Source organism: Electrona antarctica (genome assembly GCF_951216825.1).
Source record: "Electrona antarctica genome assembly, chromosome: 6".
In the NCBI taxonomy this organism is placed as follows: domain Eukaryota; kingdom Metazoa; phylum Chordata; class Actinopteri; order Myctophiformes; family Myctophidae; genus Electrona; species Electrona antarctica.
This window is the reverse complement of record NC_136811.1, coordinates 41,734,106-41,750,480: the sequence shown is the minus strand read 5'-3', so window position 1 is coordinate 41,750,480 and position 16,375 is coordinate 41,734,106. Positions and strand designations below refer to the sequence as shown.

Genomic DNA, 16,375 nt, shown 5'->3' with positions numbered 1-16,375 from the left:
AGACCAGACCTACACATGTCACTCAGCAGAACTGTATGACTCTGATGCACAGAGACGGACATCATCCTTCTGGCCTGACTACCCGTCTCCCAGCTACACTGCACCTCTACCTCACCCGCCTCCAGCCTCGTGCCCCTCAAATCCTGGGCCTCAGTCCACGGGCCAGTACTGCCCCCGTGTGGCAAAAAGGAAAAACACACACTCCCAGAGGCCAGACAGGGAAGGCCAGATGACGGGAATGTCAGCTTATCCAGGTGAGAGACAAACAGATGAGATCTGATTCTGTGTAGAGTTTGCGTTGTAATCTTTTTTGAAAGAATTATACATTATGCTTTGTGTATTGCTATTAAAGGTATATTCAGTGATTTTACTTAATTCAAATATCACTTTTTCCCCCTTTTTTTCTGGATAATCCTCCCTACTATAGAGTGTGCTGACCATATAAGGAGTTCCTCCCTGTCCCCAGTGAGCCCCTGTGGTCAAAAAACCCTAGTTTCAGTTTTGGTGGCGGGTGGCAAAGCCTTCATCCAATCAAGATGAGAGGGGCCTTCCTCCAATCATGATCGACTGGGGGCGGGCCTTGGTGCACATGCTGTTGGCCTGTTGCACTTCCCCCCACTGTAGAGTTAAGTGTGCATGTGCACATTTTGTTACCGGGGCGGACTGGGTGGTTTTCCAAATCACCCAAATCACTGAATGCTCCTTTAATGTTTGAAAAAATAAAATAAAATATTGTTTCCTATAGACACATGCTCAAGCAAACTGATGCATCCCTTTAAAGTGTATAGTGAGCTACAGGATTGATTGATTGATTGATTGATTGATTGATTGATTGATTGATTGATTGATTGATTGATTGATTGATTACTTTATTAAAAGTTTGCACAGGAAAGTACAGTTCAATACAGGGTCTGCTATAAAAGGATTTATAAAAGGAGTAAAACCCAAGAAAGCATATGGCTTGTGTATATTATATCTTCATATCCAATTCATCTGAACATTTAATGACATTTAATATACAGTACTATGCAAAAACATCATTTAAACGGTTAGAAATAAAAAAGCACACCCGTGTGAAGTGAGATGTGCTAATATATTAAAGTCTAACTCATGTTGATTAGGTGATGTAATGGTGATGTAAAACAAACGATGCCAACACAAACAGTTAACGCCATTAACAATAAAGAGACAATATGACGTAATGAGGGACAATATGATGTAAATTTCCCCATCATTGTCAATGGCGTTTTTAAAACAAACATTGAACATTAAACCTGTATAAAGGAGAAAATAAGTAATAATAAAAAGGTAGGCCTACAGTAAAGGCCGATTTGACTGTTTACTGGGGACAGTTTGAATTGAAGGCACCCAAGTGCTCTTTGAGAGCAGTTTTGAAGGAAAGTAGGGATTCACATTCCTTTACGACTGTTGGTAGGGCGTTCCAAAAGTTTGTGGAATATGAGCAAAATTAATGTAACCCCTTGTTTGAGCCCAATCTGGGTTGAACGTGATTAGTGGAGCTCCCTCTGGTGTTGTGTATAGGATGGCAAGGATTTTGTACCAGACATGCCTAGTGATTATCTCTGAACAGACCTGAATTAAGTTGTTATGCATGGCATCACATTAAGCTTTATTAACGTCAGCTCTGATACAAGCGCTCCTCTTCATTTCCAGTCAGAGGGGGAAAATGGTTTACAGGGGGAGATGGTTGGGAGTTCAAGATGTCCGACCCCGCAGAGGTGAGGCCATTTCCTTTGCAGTTTGGTTTGAATTATGTGTACTGGGGATATTATATTTTCCTAGTTCTATTCCCAACTGTGCACCTTCCTAACTAGTTTTGCCCTACAGGTGGCCAAGCGCTGGGGCCAATGCAAGAACAAACCCAAGATGAACTACGAGAAGCTTAGTCGTGGCCTGCGATACTACTACCATAAGAACATCATTCACAAGACAGCAGGCAAGCGGTATATGTGTATCGCTTTGTCTGTGACGTGCAGGGCATGCTGGGAAAGACCGCACAGGAAGTCCTGACCAGTCTGAATGTTGTATCGCCACCGAGCACCGAGTCGTGGCAGTGTCCTGCTGTGCCTTCATCCTTGTCAGAGCAAAGCAGTGAAACATGGTCATCACAGTAGGATCGGTATATGCCAGGACTGTTGGTGTCTATGGTGCTGCTTATACTCAGCACCATAGACACCATAACGTCTGTTAAAGACTGAAGATTTACCCTGCTCTGAAATCAGTTGGCTAAAAATGATTGGAGTCATGGTTGACTATATGGTTGGCCAATTTGAGGTACATCGTTCCATTTCTGTAATTGGTCTGTTATGTGATATATTGTCAACTGTTGCATAATGTTATTTGACAGCATCTGTTAAATATTTGTCTCCACCAGGCCGAAGGCATGGGGAGAGAGTATGTTTTGCACTCCGTCCGTCCGTCCGTCCGTCCGTCCGTCCGTCCGTCCGTCCGTCCGTCCGTGTGTCCGTCCGTCCGTCTGTGATCAGCTAATCTCCGGCACCCGGTCGATGCCAAATTTTGCACACACACTCCCTGGATACCAACGATGAACCTCTGCCCCAAAATTTCAAGAACGGCCTGTTATAGTGCCACCAGGAGGCCTCTTTGTGCAAAACAAGTTTTTGGACAGTACACCTACAGATTTTGTCCAAACATCACGCAAATTGGTACACAGTCTCTCTAGAGCCATTCAACGAAACAGGTTTTTCAGATTTCTCAGACTCCATCTTGATTGGCTAACATTGGCTTCCAAAGCAAGCAGGAGTGCTCAGTTTCAAACAAAATGCTGCAAATCATGAACACATCGTGTGATTTCCGTGAAATTGTGCACGCACATTCCCACTAGGCCGAGGAAGAAATGCCACATGAACATTTTCAACTCAGCCTCATGGTGGCGCTATAACTGGCAGAAAAGTGTTTTTACCTCTAACTGCACGGATCTGTGGATAACTTTGTATGCCAACTCCCTAGAGGCCAAGGAAAAACCTTTGCCAATAATTTTTCACATCTGCTCTTTATAGCGCCACCAGGAGGCCGACATATGTAAAACATATTTTATAATATTACTCCTTCAGATTTTATCCAAATTTCACGCAAATCGGTACACATGCTCTCCATAGTCATGTGATCAAGACGGGTTTGTTTGATTTCTCATAATCCACCCTCATTGGCTACAATTGGCTTCTAAACTTTAGCGTAGAGTAGCCGGCTTTGTACCCGTTTTGTACAAATCGCCACAACTACTCAACGCAGCGTCCGATTGTGGTGAAACTGTGCATGCATATTCCCACTAGGCTTTGGAAGAAATGCCACTTGACAGTTTTCAAATCAGCCTCATGGTGGCGCTACAACAGGCCAAGCCACGTCACACACACGCACGCATGTACGCACGCGCACACGCACACGCACACACACGTTTATATTGCTCCTAAACATTTTGCCAAACATCACACTCACACTCCTATCCTCCTGGTGGAGACCTTTTTCTAGTTCTTTCTCATTTTTTTGTGGGTAAAATGAACCAAATGACACAGGGGTAAATTCATTTTTTTAAATGATGTCTATGCTACTCAAATTATGCTGAATGACATTTAATTTGGATGCACATATTAATTTAACTCATTCTGCTAAGGATGACATTGGATGAGTATAATTATTAAAAGTCCCAGATAGCCCAGAATGACATTGGACGAGTTATTAGTTCACAATGCATCAAGCATCGCTAGTATTATTTTTACCTGCTCTCCCCAATCCCTGTCAGCCTACTGTCTGTCCCTCCATAAAAAATATAAAATAAAGGCGAAAGCCACAAAAAAACCATACAAAAATACGACCAAATCAGTTGAGCTGTTCCCGAGAGCAAGCCCCTATATGATGAGAAATCCTGATTGTTCAAAATTGCATATTTGTGGGGATAGAAAATACACAGGGGAGCTCAAAAACAAACAAATAATATGTTATAGGTCCTTTAAGATGAAAACGCCAACGAAAAGCAAGGTGCTTATAAACCTTTCTGAACACCAAAACTCCTAGAACCTGGGCCTGGGGGACAATATTACAAAGATATTTCAAAAGGGCAAAGGGGGGAACATCAGCCCTTGTATAAAAAAATATGAATCATGTTACATAAAATCATAACTAATTTTCCTGGCCATTTCTAAACAAGTCATCCACTGAGAGTGTCATTCACTGTCTCTGTTCCAACCTGTCATATAATATGTTATCATGTAACTATAATCATTGTGATGTACACACTACACAGTAAATCCTAAATTTGTCTGTAAACACAGTCTGTAAAACATGACGATGTGTGTGTGTGTGTGTGTGTGTGTGTGTGTGTGTGTGTGTGTGTGTGTGTGTGTGTGTGTGTGTGTGTGTGTGTGTGTCTGTGTCTGTGTCTGTGTGTGTGTGTGTGTGTGTGTGTGTGTGTGTGTGTGTGTGTGTGTGTGTGTGAGTGTGCGTGTGCGTGCGTGCGTGCGTGCGTGCGCAGATCAGCCCATTTCCCAGAAATGGGCTGATCTGCCCATTTCCCGGAAATTAAGAACTGAAGAACAGCAGAAAGTGAAAGTATGCTGTCTGCTTCTAGAGTGACTCAGTGTTCAATGAGTGAAAGTAGAGGCTAGATAATAAACTCCTGGTCAAATATGACTTGCGGCCTGAAAAGTACTTGCTTTTAAAATCACTTAAATGTTCAAAAAAGTACATGTTCTTTGACTGGCCTGTGGTTTTCACAATGCTTGCACAGAACCCTGTAACTCTGAATCCACAGTGAATTAGTGACAGTCTGACACCATTATGAACTACAGTTACGTGAACCAAACAGCACAGCAGCGTTCTGATAAAGTTGTGGTGGTGGTGTGTGTGTGTGTGTGTGTGTGTGTGTGTGTGTGTGTGTGTGTGTGTGTGTGTGTGTGTGTGTGTGTGTGTGTGTGTGTGGGGTCGGTCAGTTCAGAACAGAAATGAAAGTAAACTCCACTCCATCAACGTGTGGTGTTGAGAAGAGAAGGAGACATCGTATGAGAAACCATTCTATACTAATCTATTCCTTCTGTTCAGGTGAGTTACACGTTTCTGTCAAATATATACCAAATATTAAATAAAAGATATATCGGAAATGCGCACTGGGAGCACACTTGCCTATTAGTTTGTATCAGCTGTGCGCTCAGTGTGCCTATATCCGAATGCACCCATGTCGGGCGGGTGAAAACCATTAAACATTAAAAAAAAGTTGTCAGGAAATGTAGAAAATAAAACTGTGTTCTATTGTGCTTACTTACTTGCTTATGGCTGTCCATCGATTTCGATGATGACGTTGCTCCAAGCGTGGGTTATTGAGGGGGGTTGCGACGGTGCCATTGCATGTGGCTATGCAGGCCAATGCGTGAGCCATATGAATTGCCACATGTGGGGCAGATGAAATCCTCAGATGAGGGGAGGTCCCCTGCAGCACGCTGGTGTCGCTGTATGCGCTTCTGTTTTCTCCTCTCCGTGGTCTGCTCCTGGAGGTGTGCGATACCCTTGTGACTGATGGTGCGCCAGGTGTGGCGATCAGCAGCCAGGTCTTCCAGTGCAGAGGGTTGGATAGCACAGCACTTCAGGAGGGTCTTTATGTGGTCCTTGTAGCGTTTCCGCTGTCCCCCGGGAGACCTACGGCCCTCCTGGAGTTGGCCGTAGAGAATCTGCCGGGGGAGCCTCTGGGCGGGCATGCGGATTACATGCCCCACCCAGCGTAGATGTTTTGTGCAAGGAACACTTGGATGCTGGGTGTTTGTGTCCGGTCATAAATGTCCACATATGGGATCCTGTCCTCCCAGGTCAGACCCAGTATCCGTTGTAGGCAGCGGATGTGGAATCTCTCTAGGATTCTGACGTGCCTTTGGTAGGGGGTCCAGGCTTCCGAGCCATATAGCAGTGTGGACAAACAGACTGCTTTGTATACAGCTGCTTTTGTAGAAACTGTCAGGTTTCTATTCAGGAAGACCCTGGTTTTGAGCCTACCAAAAGCAGAAGAGGCTAACCCAACACGGACCTGGATGTCATGGTCGATGTTACAGGTGGGGGACAGGACACTTCCGAGGTAGGTGAAGTGTGGTACGATGGTGAGCTGCTGGCCATCAATGGTGAAGACAGGCACTTCTGGCTGGTGGGTGTTGCACAATGACCTGGGTTTTAGCAATATTGACCTTGAGTCCTAGGGCACTATATGTGGATGAGACCACATTAAGTGCACGCTGTAGTGAATCTGGCGTGTGGGCAAGGAGAGCACAGTCGTCAGCATACTGAAGTTCTAGGATGTGTTGTTGTGAGATTTTGGTGAAGGCCTGGAGGCGCCGGATGTTAAAAAGACTGCCATCCAGCCGGAACTGTATGTGGATGCCATCTGTGGGTTCCAGAGCTTGGTGTGAGAGGAGAGTGACTGCTGAGAGGAAGAGGTTGAATATGACAGGGGCTAGGACACAGCCTTGCCTAACCCCTACTTTCACATTGAAAGAGGGGGATTGCTGGCCTCCAACGCGAACGCAAGCTTGCATTCCATCATGCATTTGTTTTAGGGTGTTGAGGAACTTCGGCGGAACCCCCAGCCTTCCCAACAAGTCCCAAAGGAGTTTCCGATTTACGGTGTCAAACGCCTTGGACAGGTCAATGAAGGCGATGTAGAGGTCCTGGTGGTGTTCCCGGGCCTTTTCTTGTACCTGCCTGGCTACAAAGACCATGTCGCTAGTGCTGCGATCTCTTCTGAACCCACACTGAGATTCAGGCAGGATGTTCTCAGAGATGTGAGACACTAAGCGAGAGCATGACCCGGGCAAGTACTTTTCCAGCAACCGAGAGCAGGGAGATTCCTCTGCTATTTCCACAGTCGGCTTTGTCACCTTTCCTCTTATAAATGGTGATGATGGTAGCATCCTTCCATTCCTGGGGGATAGTTTCAGAGGACCATATGGTGTTTATCATTAAGGTGCAGCCGACGGGTGAGGAGGTAGCCACCATGCTTCAGGACCTCAGCTGGGATTCCGTCGGGGTCTGAGCTCTTATTATTTTTTAGGCCCTTGATGGCTTTGCGTACCTCAGCGAAGCTAGGCGGGGAGTCCAGGTGATCAACAGGGGGTATGGTTGGGAGGTTTGCAAAAATGTCTTGGTCAGAGGGGTTTTCGGAGTTGAGGAGGGTGTTAAAATGCTCAGCCCATCTGTTCAGGATCCTTGAAGAGGGTGACTCCGTCTGCCGATCTGACTGGGGTTATGTTTTTCCTCTGTGGACCATATATGGATTTGATGGCATCATAGAATCCATGGGAGTTGTTGGTATCAGCATAGAGTTGGATCTCTCTAGCCTTCTTGATCCACCAGTCATTTTCCATGGCTCTGAGGGTGCGCTGGACTTCGGCTCTGATGGAGGAGAGTCGCGTCTTTAGTGTGATGGATTGTGGATTGGCCAGGCAAGCAGCATGAGCTTTGTGTTTTGCCTGGAGGAGTTTATGGATATCCGGTGCACTGTTGTCGAACCAGTCTTGGTGTTTACGCCTGGTGTACCCAAGGGACTCCTCTGCTGCCTGGTGGATGGCAGTCCTTAAGGTGTCCCAGCAGGTGTTAATGTCAGGGTCCTGGTCCAAGTGGGTTTCAGGGATTGCAGACAAATTTGCTGCAAGCTGTGCCCTAAGCTGGTCTACGGAGTGTCTGGATTTGAGTGCTTCACAGTTGAGTCTTTTGTTTGGAGGTGTTTTCTTCAGTTGGGGACGGATTTCCATCTGGAATTTGGCTCTGATCATCCGGTGGTCAGTCCAGCAGTCCGCTCCACGCATGGCTCTGGAGATTAGCACCTCCTTCCTGTCTCTGCGACGGGTGATGATGTAGTCGAGAAGGTGCCAATGTTTGGAGCGTTGATGTTGCCAAGAGGTCTTGAATTTATCCTTCAGCTGGAAGAGAGTGATGGTGATGATCAGCTGATGTTCAGAGCAGAGTGAGAGGAGGCGTAGCCCATTATCATTGAGCCTACCAACACCGTGCTGACCAAGTGTTCCTGTCCAGAGCCCGTTGTCCGGGAGGTATTTTGGTTCTATATTTTTGTTTTCGACCGCAAGAAGGGATGGCCCGGCAGCTGCGGTAAGCTGCCCGGGCCAGCCGTCCTTCCCCATCGCCGCAGGACTTGAACAGGGAGAGGGGGGGGGGGGGGGGGGTTATGGGGGGGATTGAGGGGGAGCAAAAGCCTGCGCAGTGAGTTGATTTGAGTGGTGGTAGGGGTGCGCAGTCCCTACCCACACTGTTTTATCTTGGCCCCATACGACGTCCTCCAGTGGCATGATGACTCATGACGACCTTCTGCCATGTGGGGTTGCAGAGGACTGCCAGAGCACCAGTCTGTTGGTGACTGCCTATGCAGGTCTTCATGTGGGGTTGCAGAGGACTGCCAGAGCACCAGTCTGTTGGTGACTGCCTATGCAGGTCTTCGCCACAGATTTTTCATTAGGGGTTTTCTCCCGTAGCCTATAACCGAGGTTTAACCAGTAGGCACTGGTCAATCGGATGGTGGTAGCCATGACTGAACTATCCACCTCCGGTGGGGGATCCCATGCTGTTTAGCCTGAGGCTGCAAAGCCACAGTTACCGGGGACTGCCACGAGGAGGCACAGCATGGGTCTTGGTGATGGAGAGGCTATGTACTGGCAAGGAAAGACTTACGCATTCTGCTTTCCATCGCTTGGTTCTTAGTTAGCTAGCCAGCGGCAGTTCCTGGAAGCGAGAGGCATCAAGCAGCAGGCATGCAACACAGCAAGCAGCAAACAAGCATGCAACTATGCTATCCGAGGGTTGCTGCACTAGACGCATCACATCACCCTGTGGGGGTCGTAACCCCCCCTTAGCCCCCTTAGTTCTATTGTAGTTATTGTTTAGCTCACAAGCAAATACTTCTCAGAAAGACTTTTTTTTTTAAAATAGCAGATCTACAAGCTGGTGGTGCAAAGATGGTGCAATTAAAAGTAGCAAACGTTTCGGTCCTAGGACCTTCGTCAGTGCTATATCCTGTCTGATATAAACCTGTCTGATAAAAACAAATAATACATAAGCCACTTAAAAAAAAACTGTCCGGGGTGCTTCAAAAAAGCCTTTAAAGAAGTGTAATGTACAGTAAGCACATAGCAATATTATAGTTTGCATAGTTTGCTGTCTAATGATTAACAGGATATTCCTTTTAATCATTAACTCAGCGTCTATGAGGGATATCTGTGACACTTCATGTGGGCTGTATGCCGTTTGATTTCTCAGCCGTCTGTGATGCCAAACAGGGTATAACCTATATATACTTATTCTTTTGTTTGTTAATTATTTACCCAGGGTAGTAGCTGCATGAGCACAAGCGCTCATTTTCACGCCCTGTACATAGAGAAACACACACATTAAAACCTGGGAGCTGACCAGTACAACCACAGTCTGATACTGTTGTGATGGGAACTGACAAGTACAACCACAGTCTGATACTGTTATTAATAATACTGTTATTAATAATACCTAGCCGGACCCGACCCAAAGCCTGACAAATATGACCAATTGGACTCGGCACCGCCCGTACCCACAGCCATCACGGCACCCTCTTTGAGAACCACTGGCTTACAGGTTAACTAGTGATGAAGCAATTTTATATGATGTTGATTACAGCGCTGTAAATAAATCTTTGTAGTACCATTTCACATTGCATCTGAGTCAAGGTTTATCTGATGAGTTTCAAATCCGCTAGATTTAAAGACTGGAGTCCATAAATTAAGCAAGGATTTCCACGTACTAGTCAAGGTAAAAACTGTTCAGAGGAATGAAGCTGAGATGTTAACATCCTCGGTTTGTACCAGGAATCAACCATGAGGCAATGTATCTTCAACACCCTGGAGGACCTGGGAGAAGAGGACTTCGAGACATTCAAGTGGTGTCTGCAACAACCTGATCAGGTGAACGGTCTCAAGGGAATCCCATTGAGCCAGCTGGAGAGAGCTTCGAGGACCAAAACCACTGATCTGATCATGAGTTCCTACGCTGGAACTGAAGCTCAGATCATGGTGGACATCCTGACGAAGATAAACAAGAACAATCTCGTGCTGAGGTTTACAAACACATCCAAAGGTAGGTGAAGAGAGGGTAGATAACGTGTGTGTGTGTGTGTGTGTGTGTGTGTGTGTGTGTGTGTGTGTGTGTGTGTGTGTGTGTGTGTGTGTGTGTGTGTGTGTGTGTGTGTGTGTGTGTGTGTGTGTGTGTGTGTGTGTACATATACATACATACATACACAAATGTAGTACTGGTATATCATTGCATAATTTTAACCTGTGTTTTTTCATAATTTAACGCCCTACTTGATCATACTTCAGCGTCACACAAAACTCTTACTGATCTGCTATTTTAGAATTTGAATCCTGAAAAGTAACAGTAGGTTTCCACCAGACAGAGACGATATACCGTATATAATACACCTCTTTCTTTCAACAGGGATGTCCAGTGATGTTGTGCCACATGGGAACACAAAAGGTCCCTCACAGCATAAGGTAAAACCTTTTTTCTTTTTTAATTCTCGTCACTTTACAATCGCTCAGTATCTTAACAACCAATCAAGATTCATATTGATATCCTGACAAATATTGTTTTTTTTTTGCCCATCTAAAAATAACATTAAAAGCCTGCATAACCCGCTAAACACGCCTTCTATTTCATTGTCTTAACACGCTAAACACGCTATTTGTTTTATATGTTTAATTCGCTGTTTTTTTACTTTTATGAAAATCCGGCTTTGTCGCAGACATCGTGGCGAGGCTGGCGCGTATGACGTAACCGGAAATACCTTTAACTGGCTTGCAAGGGAACGAGCAAGGGGACAATCTTGGCTAGTTAGGCTCATTGTTGATCCCAGTAGTATTTTTAAGTGGAACTCTCAAGACCTGTGGAAGGGCATTACATACCATGCAAATCCCCCCCCCTCCCCCCCCCCTCTCTGTCTCTCTGTCTCTCTCTCTCTCTCTCATTAGCAGGCAACATGCAGCACTATCTCTCTCTCTCCGTTTCTGGCACAACAGCGCCACTTTTGGTACTCATTGGTACTGGTCACATAGTCACACACAAACACGGACACGGACATTGCTGTTCGTTGGAGTGGTTGCACCACTCAAAAAGGTCAAAAACGAAATGGTATGGAATGCCCTTCCACAGGTCTTGAGACCTGCAGCCTCTGTGGACATTTTTAAGAACCACTTAAAAACATTACTGGTTAAACAAGCATTTGTGGTATGTCTTGTTTTTTGTGGTTTTTAATCATTCGAATGTTTCATGCTGTCTTTTTATTTCAGTTATATACAAGCACTGTTTTAGTTCTCTCTGTGAGAAGTCATGTGTTATATACAAATATGTAGGCCTACATATATACATACTTCACCACTACACTTTCAAAAGAGTTGTTGAACATGTCTCACCAGGCAGGTCATGTCATTTGTTGAAAGATGGCAATACACTGGCTATGTTTACATTAAAGACTATGGATGATGATGGCACTATTGATCCCCAAATTAAAGGTTGTTAAGCCTGCTCTTAAACTTAGGGTGTCTGCCTCCTGGCCCAGATCTCGAAGATGGTTCCACAGAAGAGGAGCCTGATAGTTAAAAGTTCTCTCTTGGAGATTCTAGAAGACACAACGTGAGCCTTGATAGCCTACTGGCCTGGGTATGCAGTGCAGGAACACACACACGTGCGTGCTCTCTCTGTCACACAGACACAGACACACACACACACACACACACACACACACACACACACACACACACACACACACACACACACACACACACACACACACACACACACACACACACACACACACACACACACACACGCGCGCACACACATACACACACACATGCATTCTTTGATGAATTGAACATGGTGGACCCTCTTGTAAACAAGTGTAATGCTTAATTGGGTCATCCACTCACAGTTAACAGTCTTTGTATTGAGTTTGTGCTTGAAATGTACTGTAATTCTGCAAACTGTTAATAAATATTTCAATCAATCAAAATGCACACACACACACACACACACACACACACACACACACACACACACACACACACACACACACACACACACACACACACACACACACACACACACACACACACACACACACACACACACACACACACACAACCCAAGTCAGTCAGGAAGTCTGTTTAATAAATGCATTCAGTAAGTATAGCCTATAGGTTTGACCGTCTCCATTCAGTTTGTCTCGTTTTCTTGATTCTTGCAGGTCACAACAATGGCCATGTTAAAGGGAGAAACCATGACTCTTGTCAATGTAGGGGAAGTCAAGACTGTACAGTGGAAACAAGGCTCTATATTGGGATTCGGTGGTGACAAGACCCAGGTCTACCATGAGTGCGCATACAAGTGAGTGGTAGTGAGCAGTGTTGTTTTCGTCGACTAAAACTATGACGAAAAATGTTCGTCGACTGAAAACTAAATGGAAACGAAATGAAAACTAAGCTATGCTGAAAATACCAGATCTACAAGCTCACAACGCATCGCAACATGAAAAACGTCAGAATGTGCTGCCAAAAACACTGGTAGTGGTAGTGAGGAGGCCCAGCTTGGAGGGGGTGTTCTACCAGGATGAGTGTACATAATGAGTGGTGCGGTGCTGGATGGGTTATACAAGGGAATCCTAATATAAATGTGAAATATCTTTGTATTTGCATACGGTTACGGTACGTAAGGTTACGGTATGTATGTGCGTGTGAGTGTGCCAGGACCTCCAAAAACATCACACCCGTGTGAACTGAGCGGTGCAACTATATACTTGTATTGTGGTACAGTAGTTATACTGTAATGTATAGTCTGTACTGTAAGGTGTTCTGTACTGTAAATGGTAAAATGGTAAATGGTGCATTTATATAGCGCCTTTATCCAAGGCGCTTTACATAGATTACATGTGCATTACATTCACCCATTCACACACACATTCATACACCGATTGCGGCGGAAGCCATGCAAGGTATCAACCAGCACATCGGGAGCAATTTGGGGTTCAGTGTCTTGCCCAAGGACACTTCGACATGTAGAAAGGAGGAGCCGGGTTTCGAACCGCCGACCCATGGATCATTGGACGACCTGCTCTACCTCTTGAGCCACAGTCGCCCCTACACTACTGTGTAGTACTCGGAGTACTGTACTCCTGTACTGTACGGTGTTCTGTACTGTGTACTGTACTGTATTCAGAGTACTGTTCTGTACTGTTTACTGTACTATTGTAATAGTTATAGTGCACAGTGTGAAGCTCAACAGCGCCACTTGAAGGTAGCTAGGTCACCCAGTGGTATTGTACCTGTTCCTACTCCAAACAGACATGTATAGGGACATAGAGACACACGCGGCCCGTCATTGGAGCGGTGTCCACTGCTCAAAAATACTGATAAATCCACAATTCCCCATATATGTTGTTCCTGATGTTAAACTTTCCTGGAATTCGTCACACGGAACTCTTTGCTGAATTTCCTCAGTAGAATACATTGTACATATACATCAGGGGTGGGCAACTTTGAAGATGGAGAGGGCCACTATAGTTCCACACTCACTCCAGAGGGCCACTATATAGTTCCACACTCACTCCAGAGGGCCACTATATAGTTCCACACTCACTCCAGAGGGCCACTCTAGTTCCACACTCACTCCAGAGGGCCACATAGCAAAAATAGCCGATCTACAAGGTCGCACTGCGACACGTTTTGATCTTGAAGATCTTTTAACTTTTTTCTATTTTTGTACTAATTTAGGCTGAAGTAATTAAAGTTGGTCATGTTTGCATGGTGGGAATTGTAACAGCTGAAATCAATAATACTGTTATCAGTATTCTGATATTAACCTGAGGGCCACATTATACATGTAGGTGAAGGTGGGGGCCCCATGGGCCGCCAGTTGCCCATGTATGATATACATAATAACATACTCTTTATGTTATTACAGAATGCAAAGTGGCTGTCAATTGCCGGTTTACATCCAGGTCGGCTTCAAAGTGCCGCCAAAAAGCCTAAAGATTGATGGAACTTTTCAGTTCGGAATGAACAACGGAGTCCTCTTCCTGGTCCTCCATGGCAAGTCTCAGACTCCCTACCAGGTAAACCAGATATTCTACGACCACATCTTGGAATTGTCTGTTTTAGCAATTAATTAAAAAAGCTCACGCACCATGGAGAAAACGCATCCCAGAGTTCTGAAAGGCTTTCAGTAGAAGTCAACTTTGTCATATTTCCTTGCATTTGCATTTTGGCTCTATAGCCTATGGTGCATATCAGTGTAATCTGATTGTTTACGCTTTAGACCAACTGTGTTGACTCTTTTGGAGCAGAGCACCAGGCAAGTTTGTTGCATATTCATAGATATAGAATTTCCAAAAGAGGTAGAAAGAGTGGAATAGATGCACTTTCAGCCTGTTTTTAGTATTTATTTCATTTCTACTAATACTTTGCTGTATGAAAACCACATATGAATGTATTTTATTACATAGTTTAAAATGTCTCTGGAGGACTTATTAATGAAATGTAATAAACTACAATGTAGTATGCTAATATTCTGTATATGTTTAAATTGGGCCTTGAGTGGTCTGTCCATATACAGTATAGTGCAAACACTTTATTTTACTGTGGGTTTAATAATGGTCAGTATAGACAACATACAGTAGGCGTTCACCAAATTGTATTCTCAGATGATCCTAATCTTTATCCACCTGATGTATTTTCAGCATCGTTTCATGATGAACCCCAAGCAGCAGTGGTTGAGTTCTGCAAATGAATTTTTGAAGATTTTTGAAGGCAGCGGCCAATGTGTAGACCTTTCCTGGATTGCTGGAGATTACCTTCGCAACTTGTGAAATCTGGTTGGGAAACAACTTCATGCAGGAGAGAGACCATCAAAGCTGATGCCAGTTTTTCTTTCTTGGGCTGCACTGTAATTGTATTGTCTTTTTTTCTGCTTTATCCTCAGTCAAATCCTCATCAAATTTATTGATAGCTATGATTAGCTATTGATTGTCTTCCAAATTTTGCGGGAGTGGCCTGTTTTGCATTTGCGGTTTTGGTGTCACTATTTTGGTCAAATTTTAAATTAAATTGTTATTTTAACTTAGAATTAAAAAATAGCAGATCTACAAGGTATCACAATGTGATACATTTTGAACTTGAAAATGGGGTATTTGGCTCATATATGATGCTTAAGTGGTTTATAACTATTTTAAATTGTATTCAAATGCCCTTTGTGTTTCTTTTGTCTTCTTAATGTTTTGTGTAAACCAATTCGAACTGCCTTTGAAATGTGCTAAATTATCTTGTCTGAACTCTGAATCAACCAGATGAATAAACACAAATACAAGACCTTGTTGTACTTTTTTTGTAATTTGTAAATATGCAAAAGTGTGGAAATTGTAACAGTGTATTGATCTTCTTTCTGAATGTGACATTTTCCTGAATTTTTTATTACCCTCCCTGAAAGGTTTGGATAAAGATCCCAATAACTGTCCGTTATTCCATTCACACATAGCCTACATTCAGCGATTCAGGAGTCAGTCAAAGACTGATCTGTCTGTCTGTCTGTCTGTCTGTCTGTCTGTCTGTCTGTCTGTCTGTCTGTCTGTCTGTCTGTCATGCATTTTCATATCCACAATGCTGTTTCCAGTGCTCATTATTGATTGCATGGTCTTCTTTCTCTCAAGTTCTCTCACATTACGTTTCTATATAACTTATTGCGCATATACACATTCAGTAGATTTTCTGCAGTGGTCTGGGGTTTTCTGAATACATTAGGCTCAAACAAGTGAAACAACTGAACAAGTGCTCTGATTTCCCTGTGGACTATAACAGTCCACAAATGCCATAGGCTATATGACATAACGACATTTTCAATGTAGCTCAAAAGGCTTCAGAACACACAGAGAAAACCCTAGACCACAGAAAATCCATTGAATGTTCAAAGTCCAGGTTGTTTGGGTGTATTTGAGGTCATACAACCTAAAAGAAAAACTATATAAAAATAATGTATTGTCTATTATTCATTATTGTTGTTGTTATTGTTATTATTATTATTATTATTATTATTATTATTATTATTATTATTATTATTATTATGCACGTCAGACTCAGTATTCGACTGGTAGCCTACCCCAAACGGAACCCCATTTTCAACTGTTTATTATTTTATATTTTATATATATTTGACAATTGCTTTGGCAATGCATGTTTTCTCATTCATTCCAATATAAATTAAAGCTCCTTTGAACCGAGAATGGTACCCGCGGTATGGTACCCGCTCAAAAAGAGCAGATCTCCAAGGTAACAGCGCG

The 16,375-nt window shown here is 43.9% G+C and overlaps 1 protein-coding gene across 1 annotated transcript; it reads left to right on the top strand.

The window, feature by feature from the left end:
• Window positions 1-4,986: 4,986 nt before the first annotated feature.
• On the top strand, window positions 4,987-14,911 carry LOC306925093 (uncharacterized protein; the record flags this gene model as incomplete). The annotated part of the gene is made up of 6 exons (XM_079503774.1): window positions 4,987-5,076; window positions 9,861-10,128; window positions 10,489-10,544; window positions 12,296-12,435; window positions 14,008-14,158; window positions 14,783-14,911. Exons 2-6 carry the CDS (start codon window positions 9,870-9,872, stop codon window positions 14,909-14,911), a joined length of 735 nt encoding a protein of 244 aa, XP_079359900.1. The 5' UTR covers window positions 4,987-5,076; window positions 9,861-9,869.
• Between the last annotated feature and the right edge of the window lie 1,464 nt (window positions 14,912-16,375).